General features: G+C 42.4%; 2 protein-coding genes across 2 annotated transcripts; one reads left to right on the forward strand and one right to left on the reverse strand.

The window, feature by feature from the left end:
- Window positions 1–1,190: 1,190 nt before the first annotated feature.
- Window positions 1,191–5,471, reverse strand: ppm1na (protein phosphatase, Mg2+/Mn2+ dependent, 1Na (putative)). The gene is made up of 6 exons (XM_056282817.1): window positions 5,069–5,471; window positions 3,871–4,442; window positions 1,901–2,018; window positions 1,671–1,785; window positions 1,502–1,565; window positions 1,191–1,235 (listed from the first exon to the last, which is right to left on the reverse strand). Exons 1-6 carry the CDS (start codon window positions 5,469–5,471, stop codon window positions 1,191–1,193), a joined length of 1,317 nt encoding a protein of 438 aa, XP_056138792.1.
- Window positions 5,472–8,517: 3,046 nt separating this feature from the next.
- On the forward strand, window positions 8,518–25,800 carry rtn2a (reticulon 2a). Its single transcript, XM_056284127.1, is given in 11 exon segments — window positions 8,518–8,575; window positions 10,080–10,133; window positions 10,841–11,440; window positions 13,015–13,224; window positions 17,256–17,258; window positions 18,095–18,302; window positions 19,509–19,647; window positions 23,325–23,394; window positions 23,507–23,553; window positions 23,656–23,714; window positions 24,691–25,800. Coding segments are annotated over 11 exon segments (1,527 nt in total). The 3' UTR covers window positions 24,770–25,800.
- The last annotated feature ends 1,778 nt before the right edge of the window (window positions 25,801–27,578 follow it).

Here is a 27,578-nt window from a genome sequence, read left to right on the forward strand (position 1 = left end):
AAAGGGTACATTTAATGAGGTACTTGTGCTAATTCTTAGAAAGATCTCATCCCCTTAGCATTCTCCCACCTCCCCCCTTCTTCCTCTACTTTCTCACCCTGCCTCCCTTTTCACTTACTTTCTTGCTCATTTGTTATCTTGTTTCGTCCCCGTTTCCTTTCTATAATGCTACATGTGTCTCTGTCACTCCAAAAACAGGTCATTGCTATCCAGTCCACCTTTGCCCCCTTACAGGATTGTGCAAACTAATTAAATACTTCAGAAAAGCAACTATCGTGAGACAAACTGGCATAACACACGTGCGATACACGCGTGAAACTTCTTCCTTTGTCAGTGGACTTGAAAAGATCATGTTTGCTTTGAATTGTGTGATGTACAGCTTTTGAAAAAAAAACTGAGTGCCGTTTCTTTTTGTCTATGTACAAATGTATATGTTACCAGTCAAAAATGTGTCAAAACGAGCTGCCTTATACAGAAGCCCCTAGTATGGGAAAGCTATGCCAGTCTGCACCCAGGCACTGTAAGGTTAGAATATTTTTATTGTACCCCTTTATAATCTCTGTCAATAAGAAATAGTAAGCTATCAAAGGTGTAGCTCCTCCATTACTGCATCAGCAGACTCAGTATTTGATATTTACAGTTTGATTAACAAATGTGCTGATTATAGGTCTAATTTGGTGACCATGCGGTGAAGAATTCATTAGAAATTCATAGTTATCCATCATCCATTATCCAAGCCGCTTATCCCAGTTGGGGTCACGGGATGCCGGAGCCTATCCCAGCAGTCATTGGGCGGCAGGCGGGGAGACACCCTGGACAGGTCACCAGTCCATCATTGGGCCGACACATTCACACACACATTCACACCAAGGGACAATTTAGTACAGCCAATTCACCTGACCTACATGTCTTTGGACTGTGGGAGGAAATTGGAGCATCAGAAGGAAACACACGCAGATACGGGGAGAACATGCAAACTCCACACAGAGGACGACCTGGGACGACCCCCAAGGTTGGGCAACCCCGGGGTTCGAACCCAGGACCTTCTTGCTGTGAGGCGACCGCACTAACCACTGTGCCACCGTGCCGCCCTATTCATAATTATTTTCTTGCTTATTTTAAAAGTAATGCCAGATGCTTGAGCATTTTGCTATGTAGATGGCGAGAACCATGATTCAGTTTCCATTGGATCAGTTTGAATTTGAATTTGAATCTTCCTCTGATCCTTCGATATCCTGAAATGCCATAATCCAATAATTACTATGATTGAACTTCTGTTACTTGAATCCCTGACTTAATTCTCCACACTAGTAATGAAGAAATACTTTCTAGAGTTTAGATTTAGGCTCTAAATTAAGGTATTGTATTCAGCAGTATAGACATTAGACCAAATGCAAAAAAAGGTTATCTGTATGAACATGATTTATCAATATGTATATCAACTATAGATATCTATCGTAATGGCCTGTGCAACTACTGTAATCAAAATCATGTGACTTACCATTGGCTCTTGAACTTTGAGATGCATTATATGCTTCTGATATGCAGAGATTATACAGTCGCGTCTGCAAAGACACAAAAAGTGGCAAATGGTTAGACATTTGTCATTCTCTCAAGTTAAATTCACAAGTAGAGTTGTTTGTGATTTTTTTTTTGTATGCAAGGCTTACTTGCTAGTAACACCACCTCCTGGTGGTAGCCCTGGTATGTTCTCTGAGGTGAGGAATTTTATCACATACAGGAGGTCAGGGTCCTCATCTCTAGACCTAATTATCTGGATGATCTCTGTGAAGGAAGATGGTCAAAGAAGTGATATACCTGTGCATTCGGGAGACGATTTTGACTTGGTTTATTGTGTTTCATAATGCGTGTATCTTCATTTTTTTCAGGGGGAAATTACCTTCCACTTTGAGATCAATCAGTTGCTCTAACTCTGCCTCCTTTTGCAGTGCCTCTTGTGACACCTGCGGGGCAGCAGGAAAGGTGATGATGATGATGCTAATGTTGTCCAGGCTTCCCTGTGTATGGGGACAAAATTCGGCTGTTAGTGGAAGAGTTTGATGAAATCAAAAGCACAAGGATTGCATGCTTAAGCACCTTTGAGGTAGGTATAAATGAAGGAGGGGAATTAATTTGTCAGGCTAGATGAGGAGGCTTATTTAGCTGCATCATCATTCCATATTGGGCTAATTCATGAGTACAAGTGTGCTGTGACAAGCTTACTTTATTGCTTAATGTTATCATTATGTGTCGGGAAAATTGTAATACAAGAAAATATTTTGGATGATTTAGGATTATGTTAAAGTGAATTCACAATAGTATGACTAATGAGGTGATGTGTTAATGTTGGAAAACAAATTATTTTTTTCTTTGAGATGTGGGTTCTGAAAGGGCCGACAAACCGGTGTGTAGTCACCAAGTTGAGAACCAAGACCCGGTGTATGCCAGAACATACAGTCTCCCTGAAGGTAAGCCTTTTCGGCTGTTGTCAATAAGTAGAAGGCCATCCTGGCCAGGATAATTCCACTCAGTTGATGTGCTTTGAGCTGCAGCCTTGGGCGTTAGTCAACACATTCACATCAAGCCTTAATCCGAGCCCATATCTTCTCCCCCTCCTACGCCTTGATGTGCCCTAATACAGTACATCTATTTATAGGGTAGGCTAGTCCCTTCTGGTCCTTTTCAGTGTATATCAGTGTTAAGAAGTGCTGGTAGGTATTTGACCAACATAAGAAGACCTGAAGTTAAAATCTACTTACATAATACCCCCCCCACACACACACACACTGTATATACCTACCAATCCAACACCTTGACGTAAAGCCACTCATTCATAATTACACTTGGTGTACTGTTATGTCTCTTGTGAGGAAAGTACTCAAATGAGAATGCACTTGAATTAAAAAAAATACTTTGTGGGCTTGTTGAGTTCAGTCAGTATTTGATCATCTATTTCTCAATGGCACATACTGAGAAATAGAACAAGCGTTCCAATGAATGAGATCATGCTGATGTTAGACTTGGTTTAAGATCATTGTCAGTGGATTGGATGGTCCATCGTCACTCATTTTGGCTTTGTTTTTGCGTAACTTTGCTAAATTTAAAATTTTAAGCATTCCCATCTTCTTTAGTCTGTCTCTCAGGAAGTGTATATGGACATTAAAATCCATCTTTTTGACTGAAATATTTCCATGCTATTCAAATGCTGGAAATTCAGTTGAATTCTAACTGTCAAATTGTTAATGTGAGGCTGAAACTGATCTGGGTTTTATTTGCACATTTTATAAACTGTTGCCCCAAAATATAGCCAGTCTAAGCAGATGGGAATTGTTTCAATAAATCTGTTCTATGTTGTTGTTTTAGGTCCATGTGGGTTGTCAACTGCTTGCGTTTATCTATTTAGCTACCTGAGATACTCAAAACGCTAAGAAAACAAAAGTGAGGAAAATAAATAGCATTGTGACTGCACACATCAAAATGTCAGCGCCTGCTGTTTGAACTGGGAAGTGGTTGTAAACTGTAGCTTTTCCTCAAAAACGAGGAATACAACCTCATTCTTTCTCTATCGACCACAATTGTAGACATTTCTTCCCTTTCCATTTTATAGGCAGGGTCAATCAACTTAAATTATGTAGGTAGTTGAATATAGGGAAAGCCTTTAAGGACTGATTTTTCATACTTGTTTTGATAAAAATTTAATTTTCTAATTTGGCCCCAGCACATCCAGTTCATGAGCTTAACTGATCTGTAAAATTCGTTACTGAACTATTCAGGCAATCCTTTAAAGTGAAATGAGTAATTGAAGCTTTTTTTCCTGATCATCCATCAGACTACACGCCTGGATGGTTCATAATGGAAGGGATTGCTCACCTTGTAGAGGCACAGGTCAATGACCTGGGCACAAATATCTCTCAGGTCATTGCACACCTTTAGACGGTTGGAAACGAAGGAACATAGTTCTTCGTTACCAATAGCATCCCACACGCCGTCACACGCCAAGATAAGGAACTCATCCCCAACTGTCCTCTCTAGCTCGTACACCTCCGGCTCTGGTGACACCAGCTGCTCTGTCTGCGGCCTCCACTCCACCTCCTTGAAGTCAAAGTCTCCCAAGGCTCTGGAGACGGCCAGAGAGCCGTTGACTCTCTGCAGGGTTACCGAGCCCCCGGCATTCTGAATGCGTTCTTTCTCTCGGGGGTTGAAAGGCTTGTGGTCCTCAGTGTAGAAGACCACCTGGCCATTACGGCAGAGTAGTGTGCGCGAGTCTCCACAGTTGATGAAGTAAACGTGGTGTGGTGAAATCAAGACAGCTGCTGCAGTGGAACCACTGCGGTCCCAGTTGTCCTGTCGAGCTAGCTTGTGCATGTGGCTGTCAATGGCGAGGAACCCCTCGCGAATCCCCTCCTTCACCTGCTCCGGGTCTTCCTCTGCTTTGACACAACCTGCACACATCAAAGGAAATAATATGCAGCTAAGCCCCGTTGTAAACTTAACAAAATGGCTATTAAAAAGATTTGGGCCGAAGATATTTTTGTTCCTTGCTGTGTTAATTTCCTGCTCGGGCATTTCATTTGAGCCTTAGACTTGTCATTTTAGGTCCAGCCTAAATAAGATAAGGCTCTGCTATTTAAAATAGCATGGTTTTGACAGAGCTAATCACAGAAAAGTTTAGCAAGCTATCACAGATAGTTGAATTAGTTCATCTGGACACAACGTTTATTGAGCGATAAATATCCAGATGAACTAATTCAACTTTCTGTGATTTCCTTACCTGGATTATTGAGCATGCATGAAGACATTTAGCAAGCACTTTATGTTCATTAGCTTGATGGTGTCCAATCGTCTGTTAAATTACAGCCACATCCAATGGATAATCTCTATGCCAATAATGTATATTGGTTTAAAAAATATAATGTGAAATTTTTTTTACATATATTCTCTTTGTTTGTGTTGTGTGAAAGAATCTGCAATGTCCCAAAAAAAAAGATTTCACCCTGACTCGCTAATCCTGCAAAAATCAATAATTAATTAATTAATTAATTAATTTTGTAATTATGCCGCCTGTTACCTGTAGCCAGGATGTGATTGAGCAGATTTCTGGAGCAGTATTGAGCCACTGTGGAGCCCGCATGTCCATCAAATACAGCAAAGTAGCTCCACTCTGCCAGCTGTGCCCTCAGCTGGGGCATGCAGGAGTGGGCATCCTCCATCTGCGCCCTCCAGCCCTGCATGCTAGCCGTAGCATAGTTAACCCCAAACTGGGACCCCCCCTCTGCCACTTGCTTTTCCAAGATAGGACGGTCAAGGTAAGGGCTAGGCATGGAGTCGTCCTCGTCCAAATCGTCCTCCGCAGTTTCTTTTTCCCTGGGCCCCCCTTTGAAGAAGAAGGTCACCATCTTCTCCGTCTCTTTAACCAGCTGCCGGAGGAAGGAGGGCACCTCCACATTACTTGCCCGTCTGGCAGTCCTCATTGCTCCGCGGAGTCTGTGCTCAAGCTTCTTGCTTGACCTGGCAGCAGCCCTTCTCCTCCTGGTGCCCTTCTTCCGGCCCTGTGTTTTCCGTAACAGGTCCAGTGCAACAGTTGTGCGTCGGCCCTCTCAGCAGTTTGAAAATTATAAGTTGGTACCTTGGACTGAAAGGAGTTGTGGCTATATTAAAGTTTGGGATTGTTGTCTGGAGGAAATTAGAAAGCCCATCCTTGAATGCCTGTAGGGAGATAGATTTCTAGCTGTTGTCACCGCTGAGCTCTTATCCGATAAGAGGCGTTGTCAAACTTTGCGATATTTTCTCTCCTTTCTCCCTCGGTCTCACTGTTTATGTTCCCATCCCTGTCACCTTGCTCACTCCCCCTCGCTCTTGCGCCTGCCCACTATTTGCCCCATGTTTCTATTGGCCCGTCTATTTCTGTTGACTTATCCTTTCACACTGACCCCTCCTACTCCTTCTGTTCGTTGTTCCTCTCTCACTCCTTCCACCTTTGTTAGGCCTCCAGGTAATCGCCTGTCTTTCCAGGCAGGAGGGATTAGGTGTGCATAACCACATGTATGGATTATAAGCGTGTAAGCATTTAGTAACAACACAGGGAGCTCCGCTCACTAGTTCAGTTTCACTTGGGGAACTATCTGATTGATATTACGACAGTTTTGCATCCAAGTAATGACTCAGTGTGGACCATATATTCAACTATTATCACTATATGTTTAATACAGTACTTTGTCTGTCCGACATTCACACACCTGTAATTTACCATGTGGAAGCTCCATATTCTTATATTGTCACATCCTATGGTTAATGTCATTCCCAAACCACCTGAAGAGGTTAATGATTAACCTGATATTATTCCTGTGCAACTGATGCAGCACCAAACCATATGCTGTGTAGAGGCCCTGCTGTCATCATCACAACACTGTGTCTTAAGCTTATTAGCTGCTATTCAGTCCCTGTGGTGGCGTATTTATCTAAAAGTACCGTATATGGGGCCTGATGCTCTTATGCAATTTTAAACCGGATTTAACACTAACAGATTGACGTTGGTCCACCTTGGGTCTCCCTAAAGGTTTCACATATAGGCTTTTTGTTCCTGTATTTATCCAGGGGGAAATGCATACACAAAAGCATACACTATTTTTCAGCACTTGGTGACAGTTGAAATAAGTGTGTTTGTGTGTGTGTGTGTGTGTGTGTGCGCACACACACGTGCATGCACGTGTACATGTATGTGCATGTGTTAGCAATATCACCTGCAGTCAGAGATAGGGGAACACATTCAGATAGAGCCTGAAAATAAGAGATAAGGACATGTGCAAACTTAGAGAACCGAAGGAAAACCGATCACACTACAAGGGTATCTTTTAACTGCAAACATGTATTGTGTAATCCAGTTTTGGTAGTTTTCCATGCTTTTTACTTGAATATATGGTACACATGAGCATTTGTGGGTTAGGTATTTTTAAAAGCAAGAGGGGCTGCCCTCAAAACCCTCTTGAATAGTCACTACTAATTTGCACAAATAATGTGTGTGGTACTTAATTTCATGACCCTTGGGAAAGTCCTTGTGCTCTGTGTGCTTGATCAGGGTGCTGGGTCAGCATCCGAACTGTGCAAATGGAGCTGTTTGGGAATGGGTTTCCTGCTCTGGGACCCTTCAGGGTCAGTGCTCACCGTCACAGGGTCTTAAATCTTGGTGGTGTGGCTGAAGGATAACCAAAAGGACACGCTGCCACAAAATAGAGAGATAGATAAATAAATAAATAATAGTAATGATGATAATGCCAAAGTTTGCTTGCAGCAAGATTTTCTGACAGCAGCAATGTCAATTTGGTATTTCTGTGCATATTTTGGGCTTATATTACAACCTTTTATGTGACTGTGCCCAAGTCATTCCTGTATACTATGTGGCTGGGTGACCTTGTGTGTTTTCTTTCAGGTTATGACCTCAAAGGCCTCCTACAGGATTCAAAAATGGAATCAGTCACCAGTTAGCCAGCTACACACTGCCCCCTACCACCAATACTAAAGAGTGACTCGGTTATTATATGACAAAGCAGCTAGTCAGGCTGGCTATTCATTATGATATGTCTGTCCTCATCCTTAATATTTCTTGTTAGTCAGTGTTTGTATTATGAAAATGTAAAAAACAAGGGTTTTTTTTTTACTCAAATTTTATAATTTCAAAATGGTGATTTGATTTCCATTCTAAGTTTTTTAAATATAGAGCATAAATTACTATAGACATTACTGTATTTTACCTTTCTGCCTTCTGTGAAAGTCGGCTTGATCGGTTAGCTATAGAAACATGTGGCCAACATCCCTGTATCGGATATGGGGTTGCTGTATAGACCAGGGCATGGATTTGGGCTGGGCCACTGTTTGTGCTTCCCGCGGCTACAAGCCAGATCTGCAAATGCACCTCTATTGGGGGAGCAGGAGGGGGTGGGTTAAAAGACGTGCTAATTGACATTCATTTATAATTAGTGTCACAGCCACAATGCAAACCCCTGTAGCATCCTGACATGAAATGACATGATGCAGAAAGAGAGAGACACTCACACACACACATAAATATAGCTGAATGAACAAGATTAAGAATTACACATGAATGGAAGATGATAACAGACATACAGACACAAGGACACACGCTCACTCAGTCTTACCCAATTACTTTCCTTTGCTATACCCTACACTACTCCCCTGCAGTTATAATGATGCTAGACTAGAGGGTGTTGGGTAGGAGGGAGGGAGGAGAAAGGGGGCTGGCAGCAGATAGGGTGAGATGAGAAGAGGGAGGGAGAAGGCAGGGAGGGGCTGGTGAGCAAAAGAGAGAAGGGGAGGGCGCACAGTGACGGAGTGAGAGGCACGGAGACAGCTGCGCAGAGGAGGACCAACCCGCATGGGGAGGGATGGAGGGTGGAGGAAGGAGATCGAGAGAGAGAGCGAGGCAGGAATAGGGCGAGAGAGAGATACATCCACAGGAGGAGAGTGCCAGCAACAGAAAGGGGGGGTGGGCTTCCACACTGGATGGGCCCAGCAATGCCTTGATGGAGCATGGGCCAGGTTTTAGGATTCTCCCACTGCCGTGAGTCTGTTATTTTTCCAAACTGTCTGTTTGGCTGTGGATGTTTGTTTTGGCTGTCTATAACCTTTCCTGTGCATGTATAGGAAGAGATTTTTCTCAGCACCTAATAATGCTAACTGCTGCGAGCATAGTATATGCTAGCCCACCCCCCTGTCCCCTCTTTCACCCTATCCCTATATCCGAAGCTTTTACCTTTCATAAACACATGGTTGAATGGATGGGTGGATGCAGTGTTGTAGTGGAACCACCTTGTTATTGTCTCCCACTGAGCAGCAGACGCTTGCATGTCTGTGTATACGTGAATGTGCTCCCATGCAGGCATATCAGGAAGGCCAGTGTGTTGTCTATGCTTAATGGGAGGTTGTACTCCTAAAAGCTATATCGCTCCATCCGTGTCTCTTTCCATCCCAAATTCCTCTTGCTGTTTTCCAACTGCAATGACGATCAGAGTTGAATTGTGTCTATGTGTGTTTGTACGTGTGCAGAAAATTGTGTGTTATACTGGTTGCTGTGCTTTACAGTTGATTTATTGACTAATCTCAGGCTGGCTATCAAATGTATTAAAAGCCTTCACTCCTGCTGGACAGGAAGCATGCAAATGCATTGGAGCAATGTCACAAACATGAATGAGCAAGCTAATGCAATGAGAAGTGGGGCAACATAGAATCTGCTTTAATCAAATAAACCACAGTGAGATTTAACTTTTTAAAAAAGCATCTTATAACAATGTGCTGCAGTGTTTGCATTTTAATACCATCAATCATCTTCTATTTGATTACTTTCTGTGAATTTCATGCACTCCAATAGGATGAAATTGAGAAATTAAAGAAATGGGATGGTTAAAACCCTCTCTTATGTGGCACAGCACAAGGTACAGTCCATAAAACCAACAATGGTTGTGTATACGGTGGTGAGAAGAAGTTTGTAGGCCATCTAGAATTGTCTACTTTGAATTACCCCAAGGTTCCTTTATGATAAACAGATCAAGAGATCCTGGCTAATGTGATGATGTACAAACATTTTTATTTATTTATGTTTTACTTTTTTGTTTAGGAAAACAGCACATTCAGCCAAAGTGTCTTGACCATGTGCCTCGATCATAGTTGTTTTCAGAGGACCTCTGAAATAGAGCCATTGATGATTATTGGGCCTGAAAAGGTTACAGAACTATTTATAAGGAGCTGGAGCCTGACCAATCCACTGCCAGGCAGAACGCCTATGTGGAGAAAATTCAACACAGTTGTTAAACAACATAATAATAACAATACAATAACAAGGATGGGGGAAAGTCCAATATGGAGAATGCAGAATGACATCATTTACTTAAAACATTTGGTTGAAGCCATCGCTGCTAAAGGGGAGGACCACCTGTTACTAAAATCAAAGGATCACATACTTTACTCAAGCAATTTTGAACAATAGACTAAGAAATGTATGTTTTGTCTGTTATCTCTATGATCTTGATTTTGACTGTTTTTAATTTGTTTGTTTGTTTGTTTTCCAGAGGAATATGGCTCTGTTGCCTCCACTCCAGACTCAACACCTCCCTGTACAGATGGTATGGAGACACAATGCTTGTGTATAGGACTTCTGATGCACCACCGTCACACAAACATGAGTTGCTTGCTTTCCAAACTGTCGTCTTTTGATTTGTTTTTTTAATTTTATTTTCTGAAGATAGTGTGGAAACTGATAATCCAGACCTTGTGCGACTCCTCTGAAATGTACTGTACTTTAAATCCACAGGTTCAAGTCAAGCAGGGTTTTGAGCAGGGTTCCAGTTTGTGGATGCTCGCGTGCTGATCAAATAGGGTTTCTTCTTTCAGATGTCACATCTGTTTCTTCAGACATCAAGCAACATAACTTTGTGCTTTTAACTCATACAGCTATTTTCCGGGAATCACAGACACAATCAAACATTTTCACCGTCACTGATGTAACGCTAACCCATTTGGCAGCAGCTGCTAAAACGTATAAAAGTATTTTTCATTCTTCTCCCCAAGCTAATCCAGAAAAGGCTGCTCTATATATCTATAAATTGCTCCAAATTTCTGACTCTGTTCTTTGTGTATGTGTGGTTCTTGTTTCTCTGTTTTTCAATCATTGGTGTGTGTGTGTGTGTGTGTGTGTGTGTGTGTGTGTGTGTGTGTGTGTGTGTGTGTGTGTGTGTGTGTGTGTGTGTGTGTGTGTGTGTGTGTGTTTTGTTATAAGGGCAAATTGTTGAGGTTATTGTGTGAATTTTTGTTTATTGATATCTCTTTCTAGGTGGAAATGAGGAATCAGAGCTGTATGAGCTGCAGACAGCCAGGGAGTGGTCCGAGGATGAGGAGGGAGATCAAGAGGATGACGAAGGACTGGCTTCTTCATCCATATGGGGCACGCCCCGTCAGCACTCCCTTGAGCTGACGTTCTCCTACATTGCCATTGCTGAGGCCGAGGCAGTGGGAGCTTCACGTCACCACCGGGACCGACGCAGGGGCTGCTCTCGCAGCAGTCGCACCCCTTTGAGTCGTACGGACACCCTGGAAACGCTCTTGGACTCCCCCGATGTGGAATGGGACCCCCCTGCCTTCCTCAGTCCAGAGGAAGACACAGAAGTCTCAGAGAGGAGAGAGCGAGAGAGGGTGGAGGAGAGGACATCCAGAGAGGAGGGAAGGAGGGAGGTGGAGCAACACAGACAAACTGAGACCAGTACAGTCCAGCCCTGTCTCCAGGACCCTGCACTAGAGCTTCAGGCAGGAGACGTGGAGATCCAAAGAGGGGAGCTGGACACCTCCGGGCCCCAGACTCCCCAGCCTCCTTCTCCATCCCTGTCTCCCCACCACCAGGACTCCACGGTGACAGAAAGAGCCTTAGCATCACAGAGCCCCCAAGCCTCAGAACCACAAGGTGAGACAAATACCAGGTGAGAACATAGGAAATAGATGGCGAGGGTTTTAAAGGGAAATTTTGCAGTCATTGTCGTAGATGTTATGTTTTATCTTGAATGTTACCTGAATTTATAGAAACAAAAAAAATTTTCAAATCAGCCCAATATTGACCAAGAAAATGCCATTTTGCTGCTTATAGTCAAGTTCTGACTAGATTCAGCTGTTCCTACATTACCCAAAATTAATTGTAAAGGCTGCAGTCTAAGATCCAACTAACCCCACCTCAGACCCAAGGCACCACTCACATGTTATTAAGATGATCAAACAATTGATGATAGACTAATGACAAACTAATCACATTTTATCATTGGTATTTATCGCAAGCCATAGTTGCTAAATTAATAAGGCAGAAAAACAATGAAAAGAATATGCCATGTATAATGTTAAGTAACAAGCTAGCAGCTGAAGGAAAACCTGAGCATCAGCCAGCCAATACTTGGTGCCTCACTCAGACAGGTATGTGTGTGTGTGTGTATGTGTGTGTGTGTGTGTGTGTGTGTGTGTGTGTGTGTGTGTGTGTGTGTGTGTGTGTGTGTGTGTGTGTGTGTGTGTGTGTGTGTGTGTGTGTGTGTGTGTGCGATTACAGGAACCTAACAGTCTGATCCAATGATGTTTTCAAGATTTCTTTCTTTATTCATTTATTAATTTCAGAAAATATTTATGCACCCTGTCGTCTACTTTTCCATACTTCTAACCCAGTTTTTGAACTTGTTGATGAGTTTCATAGCAACATCGCAGATGGCTTTGATAGAAAATAAGTACGTCTATAATGCATGCACATTGTAAGACTGCTGAGATGATAACCATCTTCCAATTCACTGAACTAAGCAACTTTCCAGCGGCATTTATGAGGATATTAGAAAAAAGCGAACCAATAATTTCTGATGGAGAAATAATCTAATTATTTGTACATCAAAATTCCATGTCTGAGTGCATAGCACTTGTTCCCTTAGATATAAAATAACACAACTGTGATGTTTGAAGTTAATTAAGTCAATTTTCTTTTTCATTTTTTAGGCCCTATATCAATGTTATGTATAACTGAGCTGTTTTTTTTGTTTGTTTTTTATTTGTTTGTTTTTTATTTATGTGGTCCCTATTTCAGGATTTTCAAAATCACCCGGGCAAACGCTATAATCAAAAGGCTGAAGTATTTATCAATCTCTTTATATGCAATGACTCTTCAGAAATATCATTTGACAATAAATGAACTCTGAAATACTCTATGGTCTTCTAGAGTCTATTGTGTCAATAAATCAGTGAGTAAATAAATCTAAAATATCAAACCAGCCCTAATTTAAGCTTGGTTTTATCTATAATGCTGTTTAATAGAAGGAAAAAAAAGGTTCAAGCGAAATTAAAGGTGACAGCCTGGATTTAATCTCATAAAATCTACTGTAATCTCTCTTTTCGGTAGAATAAATGCAGAACTAGTAACATGATGAAGTCATCGGTGATGTCAGGGTGATAATGACATCATCTTCCATTTCCTGACAGCAGCAGTAGCAGCATCCGCCCCTGAGCCAGAGTCTCCGGTTACCATGGAAACCATCTCAGTCAAGTTGCTTACATCTGTGAAGCCAAGAGGCGGGCTCAAAGGAGAAACGTCACCTGCTTCCACCGCTGCCATTGGTCTGAATACTCAGGAACAGATAGTCAGCGAGCACTGGTTTTCAGCACTCAACTTATCAGAGGACCCAACAGTATGCACCCACATAGGTACGGTACCACTGTAAATCCACCAATATGATCATATTAGGGAGTCTGAACAAGTCTTTCGGGCAGCAGGGGTGTTGTTTCGGCCAATAATTTGAGGATTTACATCTATGCATCCATTAAGTGTATTCCCTATCTCTTTTCCTCCTCAACCCCCCCTATCTACCAGTCTCTCATCCTTTCCAGCCACGTTGCTGAGAACAATGCTCTTAATCAATTCCCTCTTCAGCATTTGAAATCAAGTCAATATCAGATTTCACATTCACATTTGACCTGCAAGAGCCAATTGTCTTTCCCAGAATAGATATTCCCCCGGACGTCCTGAGTGTGCCATTGTGTCTCCATGGTAACCATCTCTTGGGATTTTAGGAATGACGGGCTAATTGTGGGGCGAACATTCCAGCTAATGGCTGAGAATTTTGGATACACATCATTGCCTTTAATGTCCGTAGCATTTCTTCTATTTGACAAAGAGAGAGAAAGGTAAGACAGACAGACAGGTGTGTATGTTTGTATGTTTGCACTCGTGTGCAGCGGCTGTTTTTCTGTACGCATTTGCAAGTTTGTGGGAGCAATTGTCATTCTTGTTGACACTGAGAGAGCATAAAAGAAATAGGGTGGGAGAAAGAAAGAGACGTGCAGACGGGGATGAAATCTACTCTTTCTTATCAATGGCTCTCCTATTCACGGAACTTTAAAATGTAGCGTAACTCTGAATAGAGCCCGGTCTTAATTTAGCGAATGGTGGGCTAGATTCACATTCCACCTTTGGACTGTGTGATTAATGTGTGGTCAGCCTGATGACAGGCTGTCCTCAATAACCAGTGAAACTTACAGCGTACTAAAGTATCAGGATGGCGGGTACCATATCATGTATTCATTTTGCCCATATATTTGTTTGACCACTAGCATTACTTCTGATGAGACCAGAATATCTGTAACTAAGTGTGCTCCAGCTGCTATTGTTTACTAGTATAGTTTGTGTCACTTGCTTAGATAGATGGAGCTGGGTCAATATTGTTGATCATAGACGAGTTAAGAAATGGGCAGGGCCAACTGTGACTGTAGACATCAAGCGGTACTCTCTGGGGCTTCTGCACAGACAGATAATGGGAGGCTGACTTTTATTTCCATTTCCCTTTAAAATCGCCATCAAGAATGTCATAATGTCGATTTCTACAGAGGCTGTCTTTTAATTATTGACACCGATGCTGCCAGAGAAAGCACGACTCAATATCATGATAAAATTAAGGCATTGGCTCCCTTCTCCCTGGCTTTGGAGAGACTCGACATATAAACAGATCCATAACAAACTACTCATGATCAAAGGAATACCATACATGAACTTTGTTTTTAAAATCTATTTTTGCTTTAACAGACTTTGAGAAGTTGACTGCCTTAGGGGTGATTATTATGAGTTCATTTTCAATATTAGGTGTCATATCTCTATGTGTGAGTCTTTGGGAGCCTTAAAGGGGGGCGTGGACCAGATTATTTTGGGCTGTCAGGCCTGCGGACTGCTGACGGAGCAGAGGGTGACCAAAAACAGCTCTGAGCACCGAGGGGTAGCGGGAGCACGGCAGGACAGAAACAGGGAGAGAGAGGGAGAGCGAAAGAAAGAGGGGGATCACTGGAATAGCAACAAAAATGGTCAGCAAAGGTGAGAACCATCGACTTTAAGCTTAAAAGAGATCATTTCAGACATTGGTATCTGCCTACTTAGACTGGTGACAACTGCATTTGTGACATAAGCCGACAGTCAAGTCTGGCTCATGAATACAAAGGGCGATGACCAGCAGGCAGACTGAGGATTGCTCCTAGCTCAAGTCTGCAGGAGTGAGAGCTGCACCTAGTTTGTGGTTGTGTGCTATTTATCATTTAACCTGCAGTATAGCTGATTTGTGACAGTCATGTAGAGTTTGACTGACAGGGGAGAAGACGGGAATCTCTTACTGCTCTCTGTTTAAGTCGATGCAGAGTCTTTGGAGACAGCAGCTTCAGTCAACCAGTGGTATGTTTGGCATTCAGTGATGAGCTATTTAGATGTTGCTGATTATTTGGTCCCTTGGCATTGGTTTGCATTGGTTAAATTTACTGCCACCATTCAAATGAGTATTGTAACGAGTCATAGTTGGACAATTTCAGTCGTGTCATGCTGTCAGGATCATGTCGTAGTCCTATGGAATGACTCAGCCTGCTGGTTTCTTTAAAATGCCAGTCTTTCCTCTTTAGGCTGTGGAGTTGGCATAGCGTGAGGCATTTCAGCGTGTAGTACTATAAGATTTCCTGGATACGTCTAACTGGACTGGTTTATGGTGTGTCAGGCTCAGTGGACAGGAGGGTGGTGACTGCTCCTGGGGATTTATGCGATGTTATCATTCATTGTTTGAGTCATTTACTTGCTCAATGGTAGGCTAGTCAGTCAAATGGGAAGTTCACAAGCCTTGCTATCTTGTGTGTATAGAGTTTCCATTTCTGGCTATCTTATTTTAGTCTTGATTTCATGTTTTTATGTTAACATAACTGCTATCTATGAACGAATGATGAATTTTTATCTTTCTATCTTTATCGTGCACTCTGTTGTCAGTTATTGACCTTTAACTTTTGATTGCACTGCACATTACCCCCAGCTCGTATAGATTGTATTACAGACAATATCATGGCAAATCTGGCCATGCTATATCCTACTTTTTGCATGGCTACTGCACTGCTGGTGCACTCTCGGCACCCCGATGTCTTGTTTTTAAAATCCTTATTAAGCACTGCAGAGTAAATGCAAGAGGGCTACTGAGGTACATTGCCCTCTGCTTCATATAAGACCATACATGCACATATTAGCATTAATATTGTCCCAACGTAATGTCCTGTCAAAACTGTAATTCTGCTTTGTTTCTATTCTTCAGTTGAATTTGTGCCCTACCACGAATCCATATGCTGAATAACCCTGACATGTGCCAGCCAGTGTCTTGAAACCACAACAACACACAAACACACACTGGGCACACAACACACAACTGGGCTTGTCATTTACTTTATGTATACCTGTAGACACATTGGCTAGGTGTGTGCACTATAGGTATTAATCTTCTGCAGTGATTTTTTTAGAAATAAGCTCTGTCAGTGTGCTCTATTCAAAGAGGCCGCCATCTATTTTCACGTTGAACCTAAGTTATTCACTGGCAGTCATAGAATGATGGGTACAAAGAGCTGCCTGTCTCTCATTACAGTGCAGCGCCACGGTATCAACACATACCACAGTAAATGTTTTGTCATTCACTGTAATGTGAGAAATCAGTTCCATATATAGCCCTGCTATTAGCTGGAAGTGGGATTGCTATATGAATTAAGACAGTTGTTACAGGATACTGTAGTTTGGTTGGTCAGATGATGGCTTCATTATAGCTCAAGACAGAAAAATGGTAATGCTGGATGACCTTAGTAATGTTATCAGAAGTTTTGCTTGGAAACAGAAATGACAAACGTAATTTTGTTGAAGGAAGTTGATGGAATTACATTTTTTTTTGTATTCAGCATGGCCAATATAACAAGGATGGACAGGCAAATTAGGATAATCTCCCCTTGGCTCAAAGATGCCACAGTTTCCATGGTGGCTTTTCTGTTTCTAGATGACAGAGCAGGAAACCTACAGGGTGAAACCTGCAGGGTGAAACATACAGGATGGAGCAAGTAGGTGAGACCTACAGGCTGAAAGCTATAGGTTGACACCTACAGGGTGAAACATACAGGGTAGAGCAAGTAGGTGAGACCTACAGGGTGAAACATACAGGGTGAAACCTAGAGGTTGAAACATACAGGGTGAAATCTACAGGGTGAAACATACAGGGTGGAGCAAGTAGGTGTGACCTACAGGCTGAAAGCTATAGGTTGACACCTACAGGGTGAAACATACAGGGTAGAGCAAGTAGGTGAGACCTACAGGGTGAAACATACAGGGTGAAACCTTGAGGTTGAAACATACAGGGTGAAATCTACAGGGTGAAATCTACAGGTTGAAACATACAGGGTGGAGCAAGCAGGTGAGACCTACAGGCTGAAAGCTAGAGGTTGACACCTACAGGGTGAAACATATAGGGTGGAGCAAACGGTGCGGAAATCAGGCTGCTGACGGCCTGATGTCTTCCAGCAGGTGCTTTTAGAGGTCGCATTTAAATTCAGGGTCCCTCCTGCTTCCCCCACTATCCCTTCCTTCCTTCTTTCAACTGAGGGCTAAATTTAGCTTAGGCCCAGCCCAAACCTGATGTCACCTCCGAACTTGTGTGTGTGTGTGTGTGTGTGTGTGTGTGTGTGTGTGTGTGTGTGTGTGTGTGTGTGTGTGTGTGTGTGTGTGTGTGTGTGTGTGTGTTCTCTGGCTGGAGGTTGGAAATCCCTCTCCCCCTTGGCTTCCCTTTGCTCTCCCCCACCCCAGCCAGCACTTCCATTGCCCCCCTTCCCCCTCCTATTGCTGCCTTTGCGTTTCTTGCTACTTTTCCTCTCCCTGCATCCCCCAGGCTGAATGACCTTTTGGTCTACAGACTGCTGAGGTGGCAGAGACAGACGGATGGCGCTGCACGGTAGGTGCTCTTTTGAAATGGAGAGGCCTGTCTGTGTGATCTTTTGGGGACTATTTGCTGCTCAAGTTCATTAAAATTGGATTGAATTGGATTGAATCCATTCAATAACTACTGCCCCCCCCCCAGTCATCCAGACACATTTTTTTCCTTCTTGTTTTTCCTTTTTTCTCTCTGCTCTACTCAGTGTTTACCTGCTCATCTCTTTATTTCTTTTTTCACCCTACCACACTTCATCAGTCCTTTCTTTTTTCTCTCTTCCTCTCTCCCTTTACGCCCCCCTCTCACCCCTTTGTCCTTCCCAGTGATGGACCTGATCTATTGGAAGGACACAGAGCGAACGGGCATGGTGCTGACCGGGCTGGTGGTGGTCCTGCTCTCCCTGTTCCAGCTCAGCATCATCACTGTTGTCTGCAACCTCTCCCTGGCTGCTGTGTGCTTCACCATCTCCGTACGCATCTACTACAAAGTCCTCCACATACTCAACTGGGCCGATGGAGAGCACCCCTTCAAGTAAGTTGCCAATAATTCCTTTTATAAAGGAGCGGTTGTTGTTTTCTTCCTCCTCAATGAAGGTTGAGAGGAAAGAGATGCGATGGCGTGGCGGGAGATGGATTCACAGTTTCCTGTGGTTAAACTGTTTGCTCTCTTTATTTGTTTATGGAGGCATAATGCTTGTTGAAATTTACATATCGCTTATTATTGCTTACGTTAATAATAATTTCAAGTGTACCGCTATTAAGGACTGAGATTTACCTAAATAAGAGTGTTGAGGAGTTGCATCATCGTCTGAACAGGTCGTCTATGGAGGTGTGTGTCTACTAGTTTGCCTATATTTCCTTTACCCTATAAGTGTGTGTGTGTGCATGTGTGTGTGTGCATGCGTGCACGCTTGTGCAGTTATGTTGGTCTCTGTTTTAAAAGCTTTTCTGAAAGTAAATAAATTACTAGAAATTCTTTCACAGTTTCTATTTTATGTCTTCTTTCTCTTAAAACTTTAAATATAATAAACATGTACCAAATAACCCCATGAGTTAGTGAATTCCAGTGCAACTAAAAGCCAAAAATGTGTACTATTTCATAGCTTATCATGATTGATGATGTCTTCCCATTACTAATTAGATGATGATGATGTCTGAGCATAGAAATGCCACAGAAGCTTAGCGGTATTACAGCCAATTAAAAGCTGTAATTATAAACTATAAATTACCTATAAATTTGTACATTACAAATTACACCCTGAACTATAAATTATTAAAAAAATTATAAAAATAAAATAAAGATTATAAAAATTATAAATGGTAATTTTTTTATAAATTATAAATTACACCCTGAACCTTAAATTATAGAAAAATTATAAAAACTATAAAAATAAAATAAAAATCATACAAATTATAAATGATACATTTTTATAAATTATAAATTATGCCCTGAACTACAAATGGAGTGAACATGCATGATTTGTATTTGTTAATGAAGCAATGCCTTTAATGAAGCAATGCCTTTGATAATGGTTCAAGACCATTATTTATATAGTTATCAAAAGCAGAGGAGAGGTTATGCAGAGGTGAACTGACAAGAAAGAAAATCACTCTGATGGAGGAAGAGGAGGGAGGACAAGAGACACACGTTTCTGTTATATTTATTACCTTTCATTCTGTGTCTTTCCTTTCCTTGCCTTATTTACCTCCCTTCCTTCCTTGTCTTCTCCTCTGTCAGGACCTACCTGGACATGGATATCAGTCTGAGTGGCGAGCAGGCCGACTACTACATGCAGAAAATCATTATTATGTTTATTTCTGCCATTGATACCCTGAAGAGACTCATCTTTGTTAAAAAAATCTTCGACTCTCTCAAGGTGAGCTTACCTCGTTGAGAGCATTTTTGAGCTTGCCTTATTCAATGTGTGTGTGTGTGTGTGTGTGTGTGTGTGTGTGTGTGTGTGTGTGTGTGTGTGTGTGTGTTTACAAGGGCCCAATTTGATTCAATAAAAGACATAATCAGTCCCAGAAGGACTCTCAAAATGAGCCAGGCCTACTATCATTGCTCATAAATCTGACTTGCCTCATCCGCTCCTTTAGTTCCATCTCTTCGTCCTCCTGTCTCAAGAGATTTGCTTCACCCCAATCTTCTGGCTGTCTAGATCCTTTCTCTATCATTAGCATAGACATCACTCCACTCCTCCCTGTCTCTCCATCATCTGTCATCCTCCTCTCATATCATCCTAACTTATCTCATTTGCCGGAGATGACAGTCCTGCCATGACAGCAGTCAACGTCATTATTTCACCTCAGAGTTTGTCTCCGCTCCTAAATAAGGACCGTATCAATCATTGCAACTGTCATAACCTACTGACTGTGATAGTGTTAAGGGTGGGGACGACCCCACCCTTAACAATAGGACCACCCTTAACACTGACCAAGTGTGTCTGCTCCTGAAGCTGTGTCTTCAGTCCACATACTTCACATACAGGGGGCAGTACTATAGGCAGAAACATGGATGTGCTATGGGTTCCCCAGTCTTACCTATAGTGGCCAACTTGTATATGGAGGAAATGAAAAAGAGGGCTCTGATGTCCTATCAAGGGACACCACCTAGCCATTGGTTCAGATTTGTGGACGACGCCTGGGTTAAAATTAAATCTCAGGACATACCACATTTCACCGACCACATTAACTCTGTGGAAAACCACATCAAGTTCACCAGGGAGGATGTGAAAAAGGACAGGTTAGCCTTCTTGGACTGAGATCGCAATTGGTGATGGGGGACATTTGATTGTTGATGTTTACTATAAACCAACACATACTGATCAGTACTTAAGGTTTGACTCTCGTCATCCACTGGAGCACAAACTAGGAGTCATCAGGATGCTGTACCACCGAGCTGACAATGTCCCCACCGACACAGCGGCCGGGGAAGCGGAGAAATCCCACATTAAACAAGACCTGGTTAAATGTGGTTATCAAAACTGGGTGTTTGTCAAAGCCAGGGAGACACCCAGACAGTGCAGCAGCCAATCGAAGGGAGGAGAAGGACAACAGCTGCCCAAGCATAAACCAGCGGGGATTCTGTGTTTGGCGGGAGTGTCGGAACAGTCGAGATGTGTATTTTCCAAACACCGTGTCTCAGTTTCTTTCAAACCCCAAAACAAGCTGTGCCAGAAATTGGTCCACCCCAAGCATCAGGTCCTCCAGCACAAACATAGTAATATAGTGTACGCTGTTAAGTGCCAGGAGGATTGCTGTGACTTGTACATCGATTAAACCAAACAGATGCTGGCCAAGAGGATGACACAACACAGGAGAGCTAACACATCAGGCCAGGACTCTGCAGTCTACACCCATCTACAGGCCAGTGGCCACTCCTTCAAGGATGAGGATGTGCACATCCTTGAAAGGGAGGAACGCTGGTTTGAATGGGGAGTCAAAGAAGCCATCTATGTTATGAGGGAATGACTATCATTGAACTGAGGGGGGGAGGCCTAAGACTACATCTGTCGCCATCTTACAATGCTGTGATTGCAAACATTCCCAAATCCTCTGTGAATACTACACATGGCCATCGCAACTCTAGTTAATGATCCTGGTAATTTGCATATCAGATTGATCGGTTTTGGTCGTTATGCCACTGTGCTGTTTATAAGGGCGGGGATACCTGTGGTCAGTTAAGACTGAAGAAGCCACTTAGATGAGTGATGAAACGTTTCTCCCAATAAATGTGGGGTGAAGCTGATTCAGCTTTCAGTGATCCTTTCAAACATGTTCAAATAAGTTTGGAGAACACAAAGAGAACAACAAAAGAAGTCAGTTTCTTTAACTGTCTCTGCTAGTTCTAAATCCCCTATAAATGCCTCTGTTGTTGGCGGAGGAACGGGGATATGAACATTAAAAGTGGGTCTGTTTATTTGTTATCAGTCAAGTGTGCAACCCCAGTGATATTATCAGCAAAATACAATGAATACTGCTTTGACTGACATTATACCCTTTGTAGCTTTATTTGCACACTAGTCAACATCAGTTGTGTAATTTTTCTGATCATTATCTCAAGAGTGCCCAAGCTGCCAAAAATGCTGCAGTTGTCATTCAGGTCTACACTTGTGTCTCTCTATGGTGATGTTTTCTTCATTTATGTCCTTGTGTTACCTGTGTGTCCTATGTTCTGTGTATGTCCTGTGTCATGGTTTTATGCTACAACTAAATTACCCTTTGGAATTATAGAAAGGGCGGCACAGTGGTGCAGTGGTTAGCGTTGTCACCTCGCAGCAAGAAGGTCTTGGGTTCGAACCCTGGGGTTGTCCAACCTTGGGGGTCATCCCAGGTGATCCTCTGTGTGGAGTTTGCATGTCCTCCCCTTGTCTGCGGTGGGTTTCCTCCGGGTGCGCTGGTTTCCCCTCACCATCAAAAAGACATGCATGTTAGGGTTAATACTCCTGTCTGTGCCCCTGGCCAAGGCAATGGAAAGATGAACTGGAGTTGGTCCCTGGGCGCTGCACGGCGGCTGCCCACTGCTCCTAGCTACACAGCTAGGATGGGTTAAATGCAGAGAATAAATTTCCCCACAGGGAATTAATAAAAGTAGTTAAAAAAAAGAAAAAAGAACTGAACTAAAATAAAGGTCTTGCTAGCACAAATATGTTTGAAAGTTTCTTGAACAACTGGATTAAATTACGATTATAATGTCGAGGCAATGCCTATGGCATTACTACTACTACTACTACTCGATGAACTTATGTGACATATTTGTAGTGTTAATACACTGGGCATACTGACATTGCACAAATGAAATGAATATTTTCAGTGAGCGCAGCCTCTGAAAATGGTGCATGTACCTACACAGTGAAGCATTTCACAGGAGCAGTATGACTATACAGACTTAGCACATTTAAATTTGTGTGTCAACGACGTCATCTTGAGTCTGAGCCCCTTAAATCCCGGGACCTCCCAGTCTCAACCCTGACCTGGTCAGTATGTGACATGGCACACAGTTGGCTCTGGGCTGAGAGGCGGGGGACATGCTGGAGTCCATTTCCACCCGAAAGAGAGGGTGTCCCGTTTCAGGGGAGCGCTCTGCGACCATAGGGGATACTGTGAAGATATAAGGGGAAACGACAATATCCATAGCAGTTATCACTTCACATATATAGTTTCTTAAGATTAACTGCTGTTCTTCATCAGGGATCGGCACGGGGAATGCTCGTATCGTTTCATCTTTCTTTTTTTACCAAGACCTTTATTTGATATCGGACCTTTATTTGATATTTGATATCGGGAATACAAGAATACAGTACATCCTGACTCCAAAAGTCCTAAGTGCTTTCCTTACTTTTGCAAGGTTTCAGCTAGTACCCTCTCCCCCCCCGCTCACAAACGTACACAGATAGAAAAAAAACAAACAAAGAAACAACAAAAAAGGAAGAAATTCAGAACAATATGCAGCAGTGTTGGAGGTTGTCCTCGGCATCTGCATGGTTTGTTGATGACAGCTATGCTATAACCTGTTGCTGTGCTTCTTCTGCCTCTTGCTTTCTGTTTGTAGTTCCTGGCCTTGGTGTACCTAGTGACATTCTTCGGAGAGCTCTTCAATGGCCTTACCCTGATCATCATTAGTAAGAAAAACCTTGACAGATATGACAACAGCAAATATGGAACGTGCACGGTAACTGTTTGCATTTCGGGTTATATGTGAATCTGCTTCCTCTTCCTCCTCTTCCTCCTCAGGCGTTATTGCTGTCTTCTCTTTGCCACTTTTCTACAGACAACGCCAGGTAACCCTCTCATTCTGTGATTTGCTTGTGTTGTAATTTCTCTGTTCTGTGATTGTCATGTCAAGACATTTCTCTTACTACGGGCACTCTGTAACATTGCAGGAACAGGTGGACGGAATCTTTGGGGGAATCCAGGCCCACATTGACAACATCAAGGACATGTGAGTATGCTGCCATCTTCTGGTAAAACTGTGCCATTGACAGATCAAGTCAAGTCAGTTTTATTTGTATGGTGGGCTATACAGCAACACAACGTCCTGTCCTTAAACCCTCGCATCGGATAAGGAACAACTCCCTTAAAAAAAAAAAAAACCTTTAACGGAGAAAAAATAGGAAGAAACCTCAGGGAGAGATGCCTGCTGATATTTTTTCCATAAGACTGGTGTTGAACACTGATATGGGGTTTAAATCTGGTTCAAAATAGGTGGTCTTATTTGATCATTCAACTGAAGTGTGTCTTAAAGTCCATGTTTAAATACTAATTACAATCTTAATTAGAAATCACCTCTTTTTGTACTCTAAACTTGGATTGTGATTGCATTTTAATATCACATGTGTGCATTCTCTCTCAATATGAAATGCTTTCATATTAAGACCAGTTATAGTCAAGAGCTTGTGATATAGACACTGCTATCCAAATTATGTCAACCTTAGACAAAATAAAATCTCTCTCTCTCTCTCTCTCTCTCTCTCTCTCTCTCTCTCTCTCTCTCTCTCTCTCTCTCCTCTCTCTCTCTCTCTCTCTCTCTCTCTCTGAATCGATCTTGGGTTCTATGATGGAAGTTGAACTCTATGCATGTTAATGTAAAGGAGTGAATATGTTTGATGATGTCATTGTTCATTGTTAAAGTTTGTTTTCTCATTAAAGAGCTGTTGTAAACTCTCTCTCTCTCTCTCTCTCTCTCTCTCTCTCTCTCTCTCTCTCTCTCTCTCTCTCTCTCTCTCTCTCTCTCTCTCTCTCTCTCTCTCTCTCTCTCTCTCTCTCTCTCTCTCTCTCTCTCTCTCTCTCTCTCTCTCTCTCTCTCTCTCTCTCTCTCTCTCTCTCTCTCTCTCTCTCTCTCTCTCTCTCTCTCTCTCTCTCTCTCTCTCTCTCTCTCTCTCTCTCTCTCTCTCTCCCTCCCTCTCTCTTTTCTATAGCCTGCAGAGACTGGTCCATGGTTTTGGCTCTGCTCATGACCCAACCCCTGGTGGTGCAAAGCTTGACGACACCCAGTAAACCATCCTGAATAAGAACGAAACAGGGGATGGAAAGAGCAGAGGACAATACCAGAGTCAAAGGCTGTCACTCAGATGTCTTACCCAGCAGCCTGTGCTTAGAGTTCAGCAGGACAGAGCTCCTGGGACTGGGACTAGGGAGGGGAGGGAAGGTTACTTATAGGGTTTATAATGGGTTTTAAGCATGGTACTACTTAATGCGGTAACTGTATGTACTATGGGGGATTGGAGGCTGGGGATGGGTTGGGCCATGGGTTTGGTCATTTAAGACCAGGAAATCAAGGTGTATGAATCCTAGATGAGAGTCATGCTACATGTGTCAGAGATGCTCTGATGAAAGTTTAAATTACATAGCTAGTCCTGTCTGGACCAGTGTGGATTTGATTATATTCCAAATATATGAAAGACAGATTTAAGGAGTTGCCTGAGTGAATGGCATCCGCTAAATGTGGTGGTAAAACCAGGAATGAAAACCTCTTACGGACAAAAAAAAAAAAATGTTTTGGGTTCCAGCAGGGTAGCTGAAAAAGGGAAGCAAGAGTCTTATAAGAATAATCTCCAATTTTCTTGGGAGCGATAGAGGGTTGAGCCGGAGCAGGTCGCCATTCAACATGCAAAGGGCTCATGCTCGTATATAGTAAGGACACAAAGGTTAGAAGTGAATCAGCTAGGGGTTATCACAATCCACGGCAGCATTAAACTCCAATCAGAATGCATGTGTCTATGTGATAGCACATGTCCATCTCCGAATGCACGTCCATTTTCATAACTCTTTACTTTTGTGATTGTTTGTCAGACTGAGAGAGAGAGAGAGAGTGTGTGTGTGTGTGTGTGTGTGTGTGTGTGTGTGTGTGTGTGTGTGTGTGTGTGTGTGTGCGTGCGTGCGTGCGTGTGTGCGAGTGAGCGAGCATTTGTTTCTGTGTGTGAGAGATTGTGCTTGTGTATGTGAGATTTCTGACATACAGCTTGTTGGATTGAAACTGTTACCTAGTATATGCTATTAAAGTCACACCTGTTCTTTAGTTTCCAAAATCTGTTTCTTTTTTTTTCTTTTTTTCTTTTTCTGTCAACACACTCACCCATTAGCGTCTCAATTTTTCTGTTTTTGTCCGAGTTTCCTCATCATTACATCACTCTGTTGGCACCACCACGGGCTGCAGATTGAGTCATTTTTATTGAAGCGCATCACAGACTGATTCATTACGACATAAAGACTCATTAATTTTGATAGCGATGTATCAAAAATCAAATGAGATTATTAGTTGTTCATTGATAGGGTATCAATTGGTAGGCTGGCAAAGGCATGAATTGCGATATGTCGCGCAATGTTGACGTCGCTGAGGTGCAGATTGAAGATGAAGTAAGGATAAAGTTTGCCTCGGATTTCACCCAGACCCTCTCCTAATATTTCATTTTATCTCCAGCCAGTGAGGAAGCGTGGGGTCGTGGGAGTCAAATACAGTAGGTGCCTTTCTAACCATAGGTTATAGTGCATGATCTAATTTACCATACTTATCAGACAAAAGCTTTCAGCGATATCTCTTCCCAATCAGAAAACCACTCCTCATAACAACAGCCCGTGTGGTAGGACAGGTGTAACACAACCAGGTGTTCATCACAGAATCAGAGACATACCGGTTTTAGGATTAAAACAATTGTGCAGGCCTGAGACCCTGACCCACATAAAAGTTGTACTTTTTATTTTTTTAATGAATGGATGGGCAAAAATTTTCAAGGTACTCTGCAACGGGGGGCGGGGGGGGGGACACATGTTCCCTATGCCTTATTTTATGATTTTACCGTGTTCAGCGATGAAAGCCTTGTTAAGTTTATGGACACACTCCCAGCATAAGACACCCAGTCACCCGGACCTGTTGGCCTTATGCACACTATGCTGCCTATGGTATTGTTTCTAGTTGCACACACTGGTCTCCTGTAGTTTTCTGTGCAGACATGCATCAATTTGTCCATAGTTTCCAGAGCCATCAAAACTTCTTTTATCTTGTCATTAGAGATTTGAATTATGTATGATGATTTTTTTAATAGGGTAGGCATAAATGAGATGCCATGTGTTGCTTTAGTATACCACGTATTACGAGATGGCTCTCTCGAACTGTAAACACAGGATTCATCCAGAACAAATAGCCACACAAGGCCTGAACTCAGCGAGGATTTGTTTAAGCCCGTCTCACAATCCTTTCTTATTTCCTGCCAGTGAGACACCTCACAGACTTGAGTCTACATGGTTTATGAGCAGATTTTGATGGAATTCAGTTAATATTATGACATTGTTTATCTTCTTGTTTTAGGAGTTATCAAGAGTTTGCCCGGATATCTTGCAATAACACAGATTGTGAAAAACGAATAAACATGGAAAAACTGCAGGAAACATAGTATGTCATAGTATGCTTCACCAGGTAGATATGTTCGTCATGGTGTTTTCCATAATGTGGAGGTGGAGGTAATGTAATCTTGTGAGACTCAGGTCCAAAGCCCAGTCCAGGGTCAGAACCAGTAGGTCTTGTAATTGCCTCTATTTGGATTTTTATATCATTCTATCTGAACAAGTGTGCTTAAATTGTTATTTTCATTTATTTTGAGGTAGACTAAGCAATAAGGGGACATGACCAGTTCCTGTTATTTTTGTACCTTTCTATCTGTGTTAAACTGTTAAGGCCAAAGTAGCTAAGTTAACACAATGGCAACACTGTGAGTAAAAAGACAGAAAGACAGACAGACAGACAGACAGGTGGACAGACAGATTAATATCTAGACAGACAGGAATAGACAAATAGATATGTGATACTGAC

This window comes from Lampris incognitus, chromosome 7 (assembly GCF_029633865.1).
Source record: "Lampris incognitus isolate fLamInc1 chromosome 7, fLamInc1.hap2, whole genome shotgun sequence".
In the NCBI taxonomy this organism is placed as follows: Eukaryota; Metazoa; Chordata; class Actinopteri; order Lampriformes; family Lampridae; genus Lampris; species Lampris incognitus.